The sequence below is a fragment of the Enhydra lutris genome, unplaced genomic scaffold, assembly GCF_002288905.1.
Source record: "Enhydra lutris kenyoni isolate GAN:26980312 unplaced genomic scaffold, ASM228890v2 scaffoldscaffold4, whole genome shotgun sequence".
In the NCBI taxonomy this organism is placed as follows: domain Eukaryota; kingdom Metazoa; phylum Chordata; class Mammalia; order Carnivora; family Mustelidae; genus Enhydra; species Enhydra lutris.
This window is the reverse complement of record NW_019154088.1, coordinates 10,519,385-10,536,412: the sequence shown is the minus strand read 5'-3', so window position 1 is coordinate 10,536,412 and position 17,028 is coordinate 10,519,385. Positions and strand designations below refer to the sequence as shown.

At 43.1% G+C, this 17,028-nt stretch overlaps 2 protein-coding genes across 11 annotated transcripts in view; both read right to left on the bottom strand.

Annotated features, from left to right (window-relative positions):
* Nucleotides 1–8,570, bottom strand: part of LOC111160307 (mitogen-activated protein kinase binding protein 1) — a 51,587-nt gene extending 43,017 nt beyond the window's left edge. For 3 of the 6 annotated variants that reach the window (XM_022523302.1, XM_022523320.1, XM_022523330.1), the window contains exon 1: nt 7,906–8,567. In XM_022523302.1, coding sequence (XP_022379010.1) covers nt 7,906–8,022 — 117 coding nt within the window. In that variant the 5' untranslated portion in view covers nt 8,023–8,567. Of the gene's footprint in view, nt 1–7,905 lie in introns of all 6 variants that reach the window. The other 3 variants (XM_022523338.1, XM_022523290.1, XM_022523311.1) reach the window with 3 other exon arrangements.
* A 1,700-nt stretch (nt 8,571–10,270) lies between these two features.
* The window catches only part of LOC111158227 (MGA, MAX dimerization protein), a 103,554-nt gene continuing 96,796 nt past the window's right edge, over nt 10,271–17,028 (bottom strand). For all 5 annotated transcript variants that reach the window (XM_022520152.1, XM_022520166.1, XM_022520155.1 and 2 more), the window contains exon 24: nt 10,271–16,289. In XM_022520152.1, the coding sequence (XP_022375860.1) occupies nt 15,010–16,289 (1,280 nt within the window). In that variant the 3' untranslated portion in view covers nt 10,271–15,009. The remainder of the gene's footprint in view (nt 16,290–17,028) is intronic.

Genomic DNA, 17,028 nt, shown 5'->3' with positions numbered 1-17,028 from the left:
ATAAAATCTTTTTAAAAAATAAATTATTTTTAAAAAACAAACATGGGGACCATGTTTTAATTACATACAATATGATGTTATTGTATTTCATAATTTTTTTAAAGTTAGTTTTGTTTTTTAAGGGCCACCACCTTTAGCGAGGTTAGCTGGGCATATGGGAAAATGACCAGGGGCACCACTAAAGGAATATAGATTTCAAAGCCTCTGAGAAGTATGACGGGAAGTTAGAAACTGTAGTGTGCTCAGCATGAATGAGAAGCAATGTTCAAATCCAGAAGAACCTAAGACACTCCCTTCTCAGGATTCCTCCAAAAGAGAATCTACCATACTGGAAAAAAAAAAAAGAAAGAAACAAGGAAAGAAAGAAAAAAATCAGTCATGTAGTTTCACTAAGTGCTCCAAGATCTTTGAGTAAATTTAAATCTCAGCTATGAAAGAAGGGGCAAGAAGGAGAAAAGGTCTTTAGCTTCATTCCAGTTTTAGGAAGAGATAAAGTATATAAACTTAGAAATCTAATCTAAAAAAAAAAGAGTGTTTTATAGACTACAGAAGCAACAAAAAGCATTATAAACATTCTCTGGGATAAAATGAGAGTGGGTAGAATTTACTCCCAAGAAATCTAAGAAGAGATACCCATCCTGTGATGTGAACTCACTCTTCTGTAAGTGCCCTTCAAAACCAGAGGAAAATGCTGTAGCGGATTAAGAAGCACCGTAGACTTGGTGATGAAACTGTTGGGAGGGAGGAAACCAAGGTGTGGAAAATGGGAATACTCAAAAATACCAAGCCTAAAGATCTATACCGCCCCATCTGTCTGTTGTACTCACTTAATTTCTTGCCCCCCCTTACCCTTTCTTTTCATTTTAAGAGGTAACAGAAGTTAAGGTAAAACCCACAGTGTGGATCTGATTCATCAAACACCCAAGCAGGTGGGCAAGCTCTCATTGCTCAACTCTGCTGAGAGGTACTGTAAAGGGAAACCGAGAGAAAACCCATTAGACAATGGGCCCAGAAGAGAGGCTTAGCTTGTAGAGATGGGAATGTGATGTATAATACAACAAATCCTACTGCAAATACTGTAGCTGTTTTTCTAACCAACACTGCAGTCTGCCCATGAAGTAAAACCAACAGATACTTGGAGAACAACAGTGCAACAGACCCCGTTCCCAGAGAAGCTTAGTTTGAATAAACAGAGTCCCAAATTTCAAGCTCTGGACTGTTTTCCAAACAAAGGGGCAGTGATAACAGCCCACAAGCCCAACTTTAGATTCAGGAGGTTGACGGAGAGGTTACAGAAGTCAGACTGAAGGCTTACTTCTACCAATGTTTTTTCATTAGTCAAGAGATGAAAAACACGCAAGTGACAAATGGAAGAGGGAAGAGTGAAGGCAGAGAAATACCAATGGCCCCAAAGACATTCAAAATATGGGCAGGAAATAAGACAGTGACTCAAACTGACCCAACAGGGGAAACTTGCCTTAAATTACAAGCAGAGGGAGGGGAAAGAAACTTGGAAAGCAGCAGTGTTGTTAGACTTTGAAATAAGTGAGACAAGCAGATGAGGGAAGGCTTTGCAAGACGACTTAAAGCCTGAAGAGGCTGGGCTATTTTAGACAGCAAAGGAGGAGCTGGGCTGGGGAGAAAGGAATCCTCTCTCTCCAGTGAGAATCACTTTGAAAGCTGAGGGCAGCTGCAGGCACCAGAAGGAGAAATGAAGCAGAGATCAAAGGAACAAAACCAGAACACCTCACACTTTTCCTTGGACACCACCTGTTCTGAGAAGCTCAAGGCACTTTACGAGCCTTACTTAAGGAATAAGTCAGAGATAGAAAACTCAATAAAGGGGCGCCTAGGTGACTCAGTTGTTAAGCGTCTGCCTTCGGCTCAGGTCATGATCCCAGGGTCCTGGGATCGAGCCCCACATTGGACTCCCTACCCTGCGGGAAGCCTGCTTCTCCCTTTCCTAATTCCCCTGCTTGCGTTCCTGCTCTCCCTATCTCTCTGTCTCTCTGTCAAATAAATAAATAAATAAAACCTTTAAAATAAAATAAAAAAAAACCTCAATAAGAAGTTGCTGAAGGTCATTCACAAAGGCCGGTGAGGGGGCACATCTTTGGCCCACAGGGGCCCCCTACCCTTGGCCACCTACTTCTAGGTGGGGAGACCAGAGAGGGTGTATTTTTTTTAAAAGACTTTATTTATTTATTTGACAGAGAGAGAGATCACAAGTAGGCAGAGAGGCAGGCAGAGAGAGAGGGGGAAGCAGGCTCCCCACTGAGCAAAGAGCCCAATGCGGGGGCTCAATCCCAGGACCCAAAATCATGACCTGAGCCAAAGGCAGAGGCTTAACCGACCAAGCCACCCAGGCACCCGAGAGGGTGTATTAAACACTAAAAACCCTTGGTTCCTATGACTGCCAAGGGAAGTGGGTAGTGGAATGGTGACATAAAAAACTGGCCACGACTCAGAGACATTATCATAAAGTTTCCTATTCCTGCCCACAGAGGAAATTCCTGCTGATCTGTCTTAGTAAGGCAATTATCAGTTCCTCATATCTGACCCTACAAAAGGGCAGTTCTCTCAGACCTATCTCTGACATAACACTTTACAGAGCAATTGGTCTAAAAGACACAACGGAGATAAGAACTGCCCAAGGAGAATAGTATACTCACTGGGCTAGCTTTCTGTACTCTCAAGAAGCCTCAATGAGGGGGCACCTGGGTGGCTTAGTCGGTTAAGTGTTCGACTCTTGACTTTGGCTCGGGTCCTGATCTCAGGGTCATGGGACTGAACCCCACATCCGGCTGTGCTCAGTGAAGTGTCTGCTTGAGAATCTCTGTCTCCTCTCCCTCTGCCCCTCCCCACATTCATGCTCTCTCCCCCTCTCTATAATAAATAAATAAAACTCTAAATAAAGTAAAATAATTTTTGAAAAAAAGAAGAAGAAGAAGCCTCAATGAGGGCTGGGGTATGAAGCAAACAGATTTCAGGTCCTAGCACTTAAGCCACAGGTTTGTAATCCAGCAGCAGGCTTCTGGTGGAACTTAAATTATACACTGCTCTGTGGGGAGCCTGCTTCGCCCTCTTCCTCTCCCTCTCTTTCTCTCTCTGTCCAATAAATAAAAAATAAAATCCTTAAGAAACAACTACCAAACCCTACCCCAAGAGGGAAGTCTGGGTGGCTCGGTCGATTAAGCATCGGCCTTCGGCTCAGGCCATGAGCCCCAGGTCCTGGGATCGAATCCTGCATCAGGCTCCTTGCTCAGCGAGGAGCCTGCTTCTCCCACTGCCTGCCCTTGCCCCTGCTTATGTGCGCGCGCTCTCTCTCTGACAAATAAATAAACTCTTAAAAAAATATTAAAAAATAATTTTAAAAAGCTCTACCTCCATGGGGCGCCTGGGTGGCTCAGTGGGTTGGGCCGCTGCCTTCGGCTTAGGTAATGATCTCAGAGTTCTGGGATCGAGTCCCGCATCGGGCTCTCTGCTCAGCAGGGAGCCTGCTTCCCTCTCTCTCTCTCTCTCTGCTTGCCTCTCTGTCTACTTGTGATCTCTCTCTGTGAAATAAATAAATAAAATATTTAAAAAATAAAAAAAATTAAAAAAATAAAATGCTCTACCTCCAGAGCCTCTGATTCCAGATAGCTAGGATGGGGCCCAGGAATGTGTATTTTTTAAAATGCTGCAAAAGTGTTCTATCTCACTGCTGTCCTGACTCCTCCCCCAAGTCAAGAGACATCCAGCTCAGGCCAATGATCCCTATATAAATGCCCTGGAAATGAATATGCTTTCCCAATACCAAACAGACAGATTAAAGGGTCTCAGTATTAACACCTGGACTCAAACACTAAGCAAAAGCTAAAATTAGATTATTGCCAGTTTTTTCTCTTCCATGAAAATCCCCTACACAAACTCTTCTTAGAGCCGCATATTAAAAGGCTCAAAGCACCACCATACAAACAGACATGAGAAAATTTGGGGAAAAAATGAGAAAGAAAGAAAGTAAGAGAGAGAGAAAAAAAGAGAGAATGCGTTAAACTCGTACCCATAAAAACTGAGAACTAGAAGAAAGCTACAAGTCATCTCACCCATTGTTTCCGGAGAAATAATAATATATAACCCAGAGTGGACAAATGGCTATTAGGGAGGAGGAGGTTTTCAAAACCTCTTCATTTACTTTTTCAAAATCTAACAACTCTCCAGCACAGGCAATCCTTTTGTATCCCTAACTTACATCGTGCCTGCTCGGCTTCATTCCATTTCTGTCCTTTGTTAAAAGAGAAAAATGACCCAGCTCCCTCCACATAAAAATCTGCCAGAAATTTTAAGAAAAGAGGGGGAGGGCTAGCTACCCAGAGCACACACATTTCTGAGGCTGAAAACACAGCCTCTGCTGAAAGGCAAAACTGACAACTGTACAGAATTTGAAGCTGAAGGGTGTTTACAACTGATAACTTTGAGTTACACTTCATCAACGCTCAGCAGATCTGGCAATAAAATGTCAAATTACTCTTTTCTAATTCTATCTCACTGCAGAGACTTCCCTCCCTTAGAGAAAGCTTAATACAAATCCCAGCTCTCAATTACCCATTTCTCAATCAAGACTCTCAATGACATTTCTACTTGGCTCTCATTCCAGCTTTTAACCATATTTCAACCATATTTTTAACTAAGTCTCTCCTGAGTCAAAAAGTCTTTAATGAGCACTATTTTCTGCATATATGCACCCCTCTTCTCACTTGTGCCCTTCATACCTAACGAGGCTGGCTACATCTTTACTTCTTTTTCAACATTTTCATATTCCTAATTCAATTTTTCTTTAAAGACATCACAAAACTCCTCCTGATCATCTCCCATTCTTCTGAAATTCCAAGTTTATTCCCACTATATCTGACACCATTAAAGTGTTTTCATTCATTTATGCACTTAAGATTTACTGCTCACCTTAAACTAAACAGTGTGATGTAAAAGACATAAATAACATGACTCTTGGCCTTAAGAAATGAAGGCATACATAAAAGAACAATTAGAGATTGGTTCCAAGGTACTGGGGCTACTCAGAGAAGTCCCTGTGGCTGCAGTAAATATAGAATTGGATGTAAAAGTAAGGGGAAAGGATGCCTGGGTGGTTCAGTTGGTTAAGTGGCTGCCTTCAGCTCAGGTCATGATCCCAGGGTCCTGGGATCGAGTTCCGCATTGGGCTCCTTGCTCAGTGGGGAGCCTGCTTCTCTCTCTGCATCTGCCTGCCTCTCTGCCTACTTGTGATCTGACAAAAAATAAATAAAATCTTTTTTTTTTTTTAAAGTAAGGGGAGAATTTGATAAAAAGGCTGCTTTAGACAGGAGGAATAGTATGACTCCAAGCAGCAGGCCATCTGAGGTAAAGCTGCACAAAGGCCCTCTGTCACTTCCTTCTTTGCCCCCCCCAACCTCAAAGGCATATGTCTTTTGGTCGTCAAATTTTATTTCAGCATTAGTTATCCGTGAATCACAAGCTTTCTGATTGTTACCATGATGACCCACAGCCACCACATAGTAGAGCAGCTCACAAAGCTTTATACATCAGGTCCTATGTGGATTACTACAGGATAGGCTTTTAGAATCATCTTAAGTCAAGAGTTCAATGAGTGTGGGGGGTCGGGCATCTGTAGGGTCCTGGGCACACAAAACCAGCAACTACTTTTGGGTGCTAAAGATAGACACCAGCACTCTTGTTCTGTCAGACTACTCAAGGGTCATTCAACTTCAGCTAAGTATTTCCTTCATTCTCAGCTCTAGGACAAACAAAGCCATTTAAAGCAGTCTGAAACACTGAATTTCTATTTGAAAACAGGGATGTTTAATGGTGATGCCAGAGGGATACTCTTTTTCACTGTTTTCCTAGAGAACTTCTCCTCTTCTCTTGTCTCAGGACTCACAGTTCAAGCATCCCCACCTCTGTGAAGTCTTTCCTAATTCCCCTAAGCTGACTTAGGTTCCCTCCCATGTGTTGCCCTTAAGACCTTTATGCTTATTTCTAGGACAGCAATTAAACATACCAAGTTGTAATTATTTGTTTCTATATTTGACTAGCCACAAGCTCTTTGATGGCAAGGATGTTTTATTCGTCACTGATTCCATACATAACAGGCACAGAATAAACATTTGTTGAGTCCTTTAATGATGAGTGATATGGGAAGTTTTAAAGAATAGCAACTGTACCTTCTGAATTCCATTCCAAAATTATAGTATTAACACTGAAGAATAAACTCCCATTACACATTTCTACTACCTATAGCATTCTTGGTCAGAAAAAGAGGCCAAAACATATGAGAAGATTGCTCCAATAGCAGTAGTCACTGTCAAGTTACCAGACAAGAATAACAGAGCTTGCAGTACTAAGAATGATCCAACACAGTAAATGAGCGAAGACAGTCAAATCTAAGTCAGTTTCTAAGTTCCAGGCTCACTCTCCTACTTCTGGAGAATATGAACAGTGAATTCCTATTAGAGTCCTTAGAAAGGTCACCAACTCCACTGCCATGAAACCTTGTGGCTAATTTCAATTCAATATGAACTCTGCTGAAATATACAGGAAGGCTATTCTCCTTCGGACCACACTGAAGTAAGGTTCTGTTAAAGGACAGAGATCTGAACTAAGCCTTTTCGGAATCCTTCCATCTTGTATATGAGCACTCTAAATTATTCCTCATTGGCCCTACTCATCCTCTGAAGAGATACAGGCAAGGCAATAAAATGCTGCTGTTTCCAATGCCTCTCCCTGTAGCAATCCTGTACTGCACAAGGCTACTGTGTTTATTGGCTGCTAATATGACACAAAGTCTAACCTGATTCTATGGGAACAAAGCCCTAGGTTCCTTCAGGGATTAAATAAATTTGGTCTACTTTTCTAATCCCAAAGTTGTGGGGGCTCAACGAAGTTGAAGAAAACATAAGGACCTACACCTAGACAAGTGAGGGGATGAAAAAGGACTGGCCTCTAAGCAACTTCTGGAGTGTTGGGTTGGGAGGTGTGTGTAACAGCGCTAGGCAAAGAATGAGTAAGACAGGCAATATTGGTTCAAGGATAAACCAGGAGAACTGTTTTGCTGGCAGATACCTGGCTCCTTGCATGTTATCATTCCTAGGCAGACAAGAGGCTCCAGTTAAATTAATTTAGGCTGCTTGAAGAGACAAATTTGTTTTGACCCCAGGCAAAAGCACTTAGCAAGCCAATTCCTCAAACTAGGTGTTCTTTCTGCTACTACTGTCTTGCATAACCTCAGCCATGACACTAACACCTGCAGCTACCTTAGTCACAATTTAGCCCTTCACAGGGTATGTGGTCCCACTACTTTATCCAAAATGGGCTGAGTCATCACTTATGAACTGGCTTCCCCAAGCACAGTCTTAGTTTGTAGCGAAGTTACAAGTGAACCCGGCTTGCTTTTCTCTTATTCCTTTTCACAGAGAAATCTCCGCATGCCCACTCCTGCTCCTCTTTTTCCTTTAACCTAAAATGAAATCATTGCTTCCTTGAGGGGCAGAGATGGGCACACTTGATCCTTTAGAGCCAACAGGAACTTTTGGTTCTCCTCTCTCCCAAGAAAAGAGGAAGGCGAAAGAGGAACATGGAAGAGAAGATGGGACGATTGGAAAGGGGAGCCTCCCAATACTAGGACTCACCTTGTTTTTTTTGTGTGTGTGTGGTTTTTTTGGTTTTGTTTTTTTTTTTTAAAGATTCTATTTATTTATTTGAGAGAGAGACAGTGAGAGAGATCATGAGCGAGGAGAAGGTCAGAGAGAGAAGCAGACTCCCCGCGGAGCTGGGAGCCCGATGCGGGACTCGATCCCAGGCCTCCGGGATCACGACCTGAGCCGAAGGCAGTCGTCCAACCAACTGAGCCACCCAGGCGTCCCTAGGACTCACCTTGGAGCTGAGATCCTCCCGCCGGTTTCCTGCCTTACTCCTGCGTAATTTGATGGATGGGGATCGCAGCAGGTTCTTGATTCGGCTGGTAATGGTTGACCCTTCCACAGCCATCATGATGAGGAGCCCCCGGGGACAGATCCTGGCCCAATCTTGGAACTTGTCTCAAAAGCGGCACTGCCTTCCCACTCCACAGGTCCTTCCAGTATGCCCTCCCACTGACCTGAGATGGCAGAGGCCACCTTACCTTCTGCCTAGCCGTGTCTGCAGCTCTTATCTCTAGGCATTACCCTCTCCCTGCTCCTCACACCTGCCTTCAAGCCCTGCGCGGTTTCTTACGTCTGAAGGACAAACCCATGAAAAAGAGGGGGAAAAAAGGCCTGAGCTGCAAAGAAATACCAGGCCCACGCCTGCCAGAGGCATTCAGCCAGAGGGATGGGATTGGCCCTAGTAGGGCTTGTGGTTGGTCTGCTCCCCGTTAATTCCCAACTGTTTCCATGGCAACTGCAGTGTCTAAAGAAGGAGGCCGCCGAGGCCACCGAGGAGTCCGCCCAGGGCTTGGACACCTGAGCTGGCGGCCGCAGGGACACTCGGCGCGGCGGGGTTCGCAGTGGCCCGGCAACCCGTTCTGCCACGGGAGCCTCCCTCCCCCACCCCCGACCCTCGGGAGCTCGCTCTCCGCCCTCAGCAGGGGCCCTGGACCCTACTCTTTCACCTCCCTCAGCAGCCCCAGCAACTCGCCAGCGCCCCCGCTCGGGCTCAGCCTCACCAGCCCCAGGGCACCGGGGGCACCCCGCTCACAGCGCCCTCAGGCATCGCGCTCGGCGATTTCGCTCCGCAGCAGGAGCGGCAGCAGCAGCTATGGTGGCACGAGCGGCTCAAAACGCGAACTACCGCCTGGGCCAAGCTACCGGCTGGTGAGGCGGAGCCGAGGCGAGTGGGTGCGGTCTGTAACCAGGAGGGCGTTCTGAGAGTGGACCAGTAAGGCTTATGGGGGCGGAGCCAATGAAAGGGCCTAGGAAGCGGAGATAGGACTCGAAAACTAAGGGTTTCAAACAGTGCAGTCGCGGGGAGCGCTCCTAAAGGAAGGTCACCAGAACATGGCTTCAGAATTGAGAGAACCAGCCTTTTATGGTATTCCGAGGCCCGGTCCTCCGGAGAAGTGCTCTTCCCAGAGCTCCAGCAAGACGGTAACCACGCCCCCAGGGTGCAGCGGTTGGCATTTGATAGGCCCGGGGGACCTTAGCCTAAACTAACTCCTAGCTTACGATTACAAGGTTGAGGTACAGCTACAAGGCTCTGCGCCCATCGACCCCAAGCGCTGGAATTTAAAGCGGTTAGAATCGTTTCTGCTCGCCGCCTCCCCCGGCGCTTTGACCTACGTGAAAGAACTCCCCTCTTTAGATCGGTAATAAGTGTTTTGAACTGGGGGCAACCTGATTGGCCATGATCGAAAAGCGGCAGGAAATGATAGCCACGAACTGAGCTTTAGCTGTGTGAAGTAAGTGAATGCTCCTGAGATGCATTTGTTTTCTTTAGGCTCCAATATCCCACCGCACTCTCTCACCTAGTTGACAAGGGCTTTGTTGATCCAGATTTTTACCCTGTTTTCTTTCAAAATTTACTGTTTTCCCTAGTATCGTTACTTTGGCGAGGTCACCGTCAAGCTTGCGTTCACTAGATTTAGTGGTATAGTCTAAACTTTCTAGCTCATTGTGGGGGTGAGGAATGAAGCGCTCGCACAGAAATACTCTTTACATATTACTTTGGTGTCTCAGCCTGTTTGTTTTCTAGAAGCCCTCTGGCGTCATTATTACTTCAAGATGGCCTATGAAAAGGTTAACATAAGCCAAAAGACTTGGGCCCCAGACGAATTGTACACTGCTATGTATCTTGTCTCACCCTATCCAAATCTTTCGAACCCCTGGGGGAGATGACGCCTTAGCAAAAGAGGTATGTACTTGGGTGTATTATAGCCATGTATTAAAAACAATATCTGCAAAGCCCACAAGTTGAAACAAAAATCAGGAAAGTCATCTCCTAGACAACCAACTGGCAAAAGCTAGGAGAGGCATGAGGCTTCCTTCTCTTCCACCACACACTGCAGACATAATGGAACATAAAATGGGATTTTCCATTTATTTCTCAAATCTGAGGAAGGAGGCAAGGGTCAGCCAGAGTATTCAATGGAAAGTTGGTTCCTTCAATTCCTTGCCACTATTTTATCTCTACTGGGGGCAGGGGATAGGGGGGGAGAAGGAAGCAAATGTAACACTAGTAAATGGTGCCACCTGCCGTCCTTGCTTGTGTGCTACATGCCCCAGCAACTGCCCACCTCCACCCTCGGTTGTCCCTAAATCTCTCCACATTTTTGTGTCCTCTAGTGGTTTTCTCACATCACTTGTGGCCAGACGAATAGGTTTACAAAGTGTCATTGGTCATTTCCTGTCCAGAGTTAGCCTGGTTTATCCCCTTAGAGAAAGTGTTCCCCAAATTACTCTCATCTGAAGTTGTAGAGGCAAATCCAAGCTCCTTTCATTGTCTAAAATGATCTGGCTGAAAAACTGAGAACAGTGTAATGAGATATTCTAAGTCTAGAATCTGTGTACTTCCAGTCTAAGGTCAACAAAAACCATGTATTTTTAATTCTTCACCATTTAATCCATTTATTGTCTAGATTACCATGCAGCTTTTCAATATGGGAATAGGCTATAGGCTGTTCCCACGCTTCATGAATTATTTCCTCAGAAAACAGTAATCCTAGGTCTAGTGTGAATAAAAGCGCTATTCCCTTTTCTCCAAACTAATTGCCAACCCACCCTGCAAATGCAGTTGACCCTTATGTAAGTATTTCACCAACCATACACTATTTCACTTTTTATTCTGCCTGTGTATGTCCTAAACATACATGGTTGTCATATTCTAAAATGTAGATGTCTAGGAATAGATGCATACAATTTTGCACTATGTTCATTAGACCAGATTTTTAAATTCACTCTAGGCTTAACATGCAAAAAGGTGCAATTCTAAGATCCTAGAAAACTAATAGGCTGGAGTAAACATTTGCTCATCAGTTCAAATATTTATTGAGCACCTTCACATGCAAGGCACTGTGGGACAGCTGAGATCAATGCCTGCAGTTGGAAACAGGATGGATCTCAAAACAATGCTTCCAAGACTGCTTTCCTATTTAACATAATCTCTTCTAACAGCAGTTTGCAATGATTTAAGAAATTTAGTAGAGCTTAGATTTGTCTCAAAATACCCAACTCATTCCATGGTTCAGCCTTCTCACCCTCCACATACGCCTCCATCACACCATTACTCAATGCTTATGTACCTCTGTAGAGCAGTTAAAGCATACTTAATATACTACAAACATGCCTCAGTTCAGAATTTATATCAAATTATTCCCCTTAGTTTTGAAAATGCATTTATTTTTGACTGATCTTTTTCTCCAAATGGTAGTGAGAGTCTGTGTACCTCAGCTTTAATTTTCTCTGTATCCAGCCATTCGTGTTCATGTAAAATTTCATTAGAGATAATACAATAACATGAAGATTTGATGCCCTCACAAGCATTTTCTTTGAAATCAACAATTATGTGCAAGAAAGGTATTGAGATTCTTGGTTATCCATCATTCTCCATGAAAGTACCTGAAAAGGTGCTGCCTACTCTACTCTGTGCATTGTTTTTTAATCTGGGTGGGAGGAACAAGGGTTATCACCGTTTTTCAGACCCATCTTCAAAGTGCATTTACCTCTCTATTCACCTGATCCCATTCAATTATCTTAACCAATATAATTGAGAGAGAGAGAGAGAGAGAGGAAAAAAAAAACTACTACTAAACACTGCCCCAAATTATATATGGATTATCTGCTTTTCATCTGTGTTCAAAACATTTTCAAACTTGTTACAGAAGGGCCTGCCAGGTATTTCCTTCATAGTTCTAGGGGGAAAAACCCTGAATTTATTATACATTTACCCAAAGTAATTTGCATGAAGTTTATAATACATACTACACAGATTTTATGTTATCTTCGTCTCAATGTCTGAAGGACCCCTTTAACAAAACTTTTTATAAATCCTGATACTAGTTAGTAAACATGTACTTTGCTTCAAGAACATTTATTGTCCTTAGCCCCTCAGACTGTCTCCTTATTCTCTAAGGTAACTGGTATACCTTGCACACATTAATATTACAAGGCTAGCCTTTCTTCACTCTAAACTTCTTGAGACAAACACTTGCCGTCAATTTGTGTAAAATTTTGAAGTCTCCATGTAAAACATGCTACAATTAGCAAAAATCTCCCCCAAACGGCGTATCAGACACTTTGAAAACAGCAAGGAATTCCTATGATAAAACTACTTCAGTGGCACCTCTCTCATAGACTCAGGGCATTAAATTTCTCTGCTCCAACTCAGCACAAACCTCCCAACAAATCCTGCTTTAATTATTATATCTGATTTGTTTCAAGTTTATACATTCTGCCTTCCACTCACCAAACTTATGTTTCTAAAAAAATAAGTCATTTTTCAAAAGCAGAAAAGGAAAGATATATATTTAATATATAAAAGAAAAGGCTAAATCTGACATAATTATATTCTTAAAAACATTCCATTTATTTACAGATGTATAAAAAGGCGAATTATTGGTCTACTGAGATCATGCTTCTTATAGTGTTAGGGTGAGAGCTCACTATCCTCCCAATTCCTCAACTCCTCTCACTCAACTACATCTTTCATAATCATAAATGTCATTTTCATAGATCAGTTTCTCCTGGGGTAAGGTTAAAGGGTAGGAGTTTTTGGAGATTTGAGATTTCTGTCAAGACTGCAGGACTATTGTAAAGACCAAGCCCTCCAAATTAGCCCTCACAACTTAGTAGTTCTAAGAGGTCTTGAAAACGCCATTATCTTGAGAGTTTGTAAAGACATCTGCAGCCTTCCTTAAACACGTGGAATCATCTCTCATTTCCATCTTTGTACATCTCTCATGTCAACTATCTTCCCATCAAGAACTGATTATTACCTGTTTATCTATTTTCTTCTAAAAAAGGAAACAGTGTTCAGAAGCAGAATGGTCCTTCTTTTCCTGAGGATTATTCAACTCACTTGCCTTCTCCTTGGCTGACCCTCAAAAGCCGTAACAAGAGCCTTGGGAAGTCAGGAGGAAATGTGAGGATGAGACAAGCAAGTTAATAATGGGAAACTGCGATACCTGGATTAAAGTACTAAGATCTCCAAGGACAATTATTAGCAGGGGAGACAGGCGCTGGACTCCTTGGCTAAGGCATTGAATGAAATCTGCTGGGTGAAGAGGAGTGGGAGGGATAATGAGAAGCTGAGGGGCACTCATTACCTACTTCAAGCTTCTTCAAGAACCTTTAAAGGAGGGAAGGTTGAATGCTGATAAGCAGATCTAGAAAGGCAAGTAGCACAAAACCAACAATGAATTTGCTCTCACTGTAATTTGCGGAGGAAATTTTCCACGCTTTTTCAATCTGCTGATTACCAGAGTTACGAGAAAGGGAACCAACCATGTTAGTACTAATTCACTGGCTAGAACCATTCCAAAGCTGGTCTCACAAACTATGTCTGAAGATATGCTGAGTGGGATTTGGCATAAAGAAGGCAAGGGGTGGGGGGATGCAGAAGAAACAGCATCACCTAGGCACAGCCCAGGCACTGGAAGCTCTTGTGTTAGTGTTTCACAACACAAGCAAATCCTGTCAATGAAGACAGAACAGGGGTTACATTCCAAAATATAATTATTTAAGAAAGGCAAAATGCAGCAGCTAAATCCCAATCTATACATTTTCAGAATAGTGATTCTTGCCCCCAGGAGTTTCCAAGAGACCCCTCAAGTGCACCATGATTATTTACAAACTAGATAGGAAACGTCATTTCTATACTCAATACAAATCTCATCTTCTAGGTTGAAAACTTCAGCCTTTGAGAAATCTATGAAAACAACTATACAAAAATATAAATATCTTTATCTTTACAGGCTGTCAGTCCTTCATACCCTGACAGCTAATGAGTGAAAAAGCTCTACAGATCATTGAATCCATGGTAGCAGATAATAAAAAATATATCTCGTGATTCAAATACTGCCTCATTTCCCTGGTAAAGAGTGCCTACTGTGACTTTCCTTTTCTTTACATCCTGTGCAGGTAATGAATGAAACCTTCAAGCACCAGGAGGCTGGTTTGATTTGGGAAACATCCAGCCCCACAATTTTTTGTTTTGGCCACTGTCTCTGGTCTGGGCAGGGAATGCTTTTCATTTTAGCTGTCTTTCGAGTGATGTGATTTGTGAAAAGGGGAGGGCTCCCTCTATGCCTATCTCCAAAATATATATTCCAGGTAGAAATCCCTGGTACTATGAAATGTCTTTTCAACACCCAGACAGTAAGGGAGAACTAGTATTTTCCTTAACATCTCAAAATAATCACCTTAGTATTAAAAGTTAAAAGCATTCCTACTTTACCAGAAGGCTTGGATTTATAATTCTGATTGAAAAAATAAGGGAATGGAAGCTACTTGGGAAAAAGAAGAGAAAATTTTGCTGAATGACACAAAGTGTTTCACTTTGGTATTCCATGGTACCCATCCTCTCTCCCACTACTCTTAAAACACCAACTAAAAACTATCTCTTCTGGATCCCTTTGCACAAGTGCATCACATTCCTTGGATTTCAGACTTAAACCACTTAAAACAACAGCTATCCACTACAGTTCAGCCCATAGCAACTCCAAAGTCTCAAGCAGCTTTTAATCTGGGAGGGAAGAACTAGGAACCACTATGGACCTAGAGTCTTGTTATGAATTCCTTAGGTAAGAGGGGCACCTCGTGTTCAGTAATGGATCACATCTTCTTAGAGAGGATGAGGAGACCCAGCACCACAAGTGAGGTAACACATTTTAACATGATCAGAATTTCATAGTAGTTATTTCTAATACCGAGGTCAGCACCCTACCCCTCTTTCTCTACCATCCATCCACCGCATCAAAGTCAAGGATCACAGTTCCATGACACAAAGATGCCTATAGAGAAAGGAGGTTTCCCTCATAGCCTGGCTTCTGCCTGAGGACAAGTAAGTTCATTTCCCTGCAGAACTTGGTGAGGCCCCAGAGTTGCCCAATTTGGCCACAACAGGTGCCAGTGTAGGCATCACCTTGCTCTCCCGGCATTCCTGGTCATTCCCTGTTAAGTTCATTTTGTGTCCAACTGATCCAACTTTGGCAGCTACAGGTGCCAAACAAGGCATCACTTTGAGACTCTGACCATCTGCATCACTAGAGGGATTAGCTACTTTTAAACCTAGAGGTGCCAACTTTGGCATAGGCCTCCACAAAGTATCTGTGGTGCTGCTGTTTTCTAGGCCAGCCTTCATGTGTAGGACAGGAGGCGAGGACACACTTTCAGGCTCTGCAGGGACACCAGAAGTACTCTTCCCTCCATCACTGGCTTTCCTGTGGGGAAGGAGGGAATCCTTTATCTCAGAGTCAATAACAATCTTAAGGACATCTGGCTCAGAGGCTGGTTCAACAAGTTGTTTCTCATTCTCAGAAAAGTCATCATCTTCCAAGTGCAAGAGGAGAGGACTGACAGAGTCACTCTCCCCTTGTACATCAGGTAACTCTTTCAAACCAGTTCCCAAGTGGCCAACCTGGAAAGTTGCTCGGTTCCCAGGAGGAAGCTTACTGATAAAAGCCCGTCGAGCATCCCCTGTGAACTCCGTATCCACAGAGCTGGGCAGTTCAGCCAGGCTAACAGAGTCATCATTTAGCTGCTGATTAAGAAAGGCAATCTCATTGAGCAAAGAAGTCAGTGTCTCATCAGTATCATCCTCATCTTCCATGTTAGTTAGCAGTTCACTGGGATCCAGCGCTGCTTCCTCTATGGCAGATGCTACCTTTCTCAGTTCCATCTCTATACTTGAGTCTTTGAGATCTTTCATCTTCAATTTATGAAACGTAGACTCCTTTGGCTTCGGTTTCTCCCGTCTAGATTCACACTCTTTCCATTTATACTGAATACCTCTCATTTCACCAGAAATCTTTTTGGGTAAGAACTCTTGTGCTTCTTGCATACTGGAAACATCAACTATCTGTGGAAAACCAGAATCTTTATTTGCCAGAAAAACTGGTGTTGGACCCAATGCCATTCTGCCTTCTCTATGGTTGCTTCTGGAAGAGATTCTACCCGAACCTTCAAAGGAGTTATCTTCATTCCTGATAGTACTTTTCAGGTGGTCAGATGGCTTGCCATCAGGAACTTCATGAGAATATTTGCTGCCACCCATATCTACCAAACCTCCCTCTGTGGCCAATGATGTCACATTTACAATTCTTGGCATCATAAATAAGTCGTCATTTTCTGGGGGAGGGAAAAAAAAATTCATTTAGATCTACAGTGGTAAGCATCCCTCTCTCATTCATACCCAATGACCAGAGTTCTGAGAGATTTAGTAGTCAAAATTCGCCAGTTTACTTTTTTACTTTTTAAATTTTTTTTTTTTTAACATTTTATTATTTTAGAGAGAGAGAGCGCGCACTCAGGATGAACGGCAGGCAGGGGGAGAGAGAAAAGCAGGCTCCAGGGAGCCCGATGCAATGCAGGGCTCAGTATCAGGACCCTGGGATCATGACCTGAGTCGAAGGCAGACACTTAAGTGACTGAGCCACCCTGGTGTCCCTCACCAGTTTACTTTTATAAGAAGATGAAAGGAAATATTAGCTCTTCAAATTATGAACCTAGCTTAACAAGAAAACAGGTAAAATCTAACCAAAGGATTCTTTAACAGTGTTTAAAGTCTTATTTAATTATTTTATAGAAATGCTCCCCAGTTTATTTTTTTATTCTGAGGCAAACTTGTATCTTGATTCTGTTCACCCAATTAACTGCTACTCTGAGGGTAAAATGAAGCCCTAGAGGCAGGACTGTAAAACAAAAGATGACCCCTCCAGAAAGGGTTTAGCAGTTACTAGTACTGGTAACTTACCAGTTAAGATACCCTTTTACCTTAATAGAAATTTAGGTGCCTAGAACCTAAGTCATCAAACTGAGACTTCCTTTTCAATTCTACTCCTTATCCCCCAAAGGGAGTGGTGCTCAA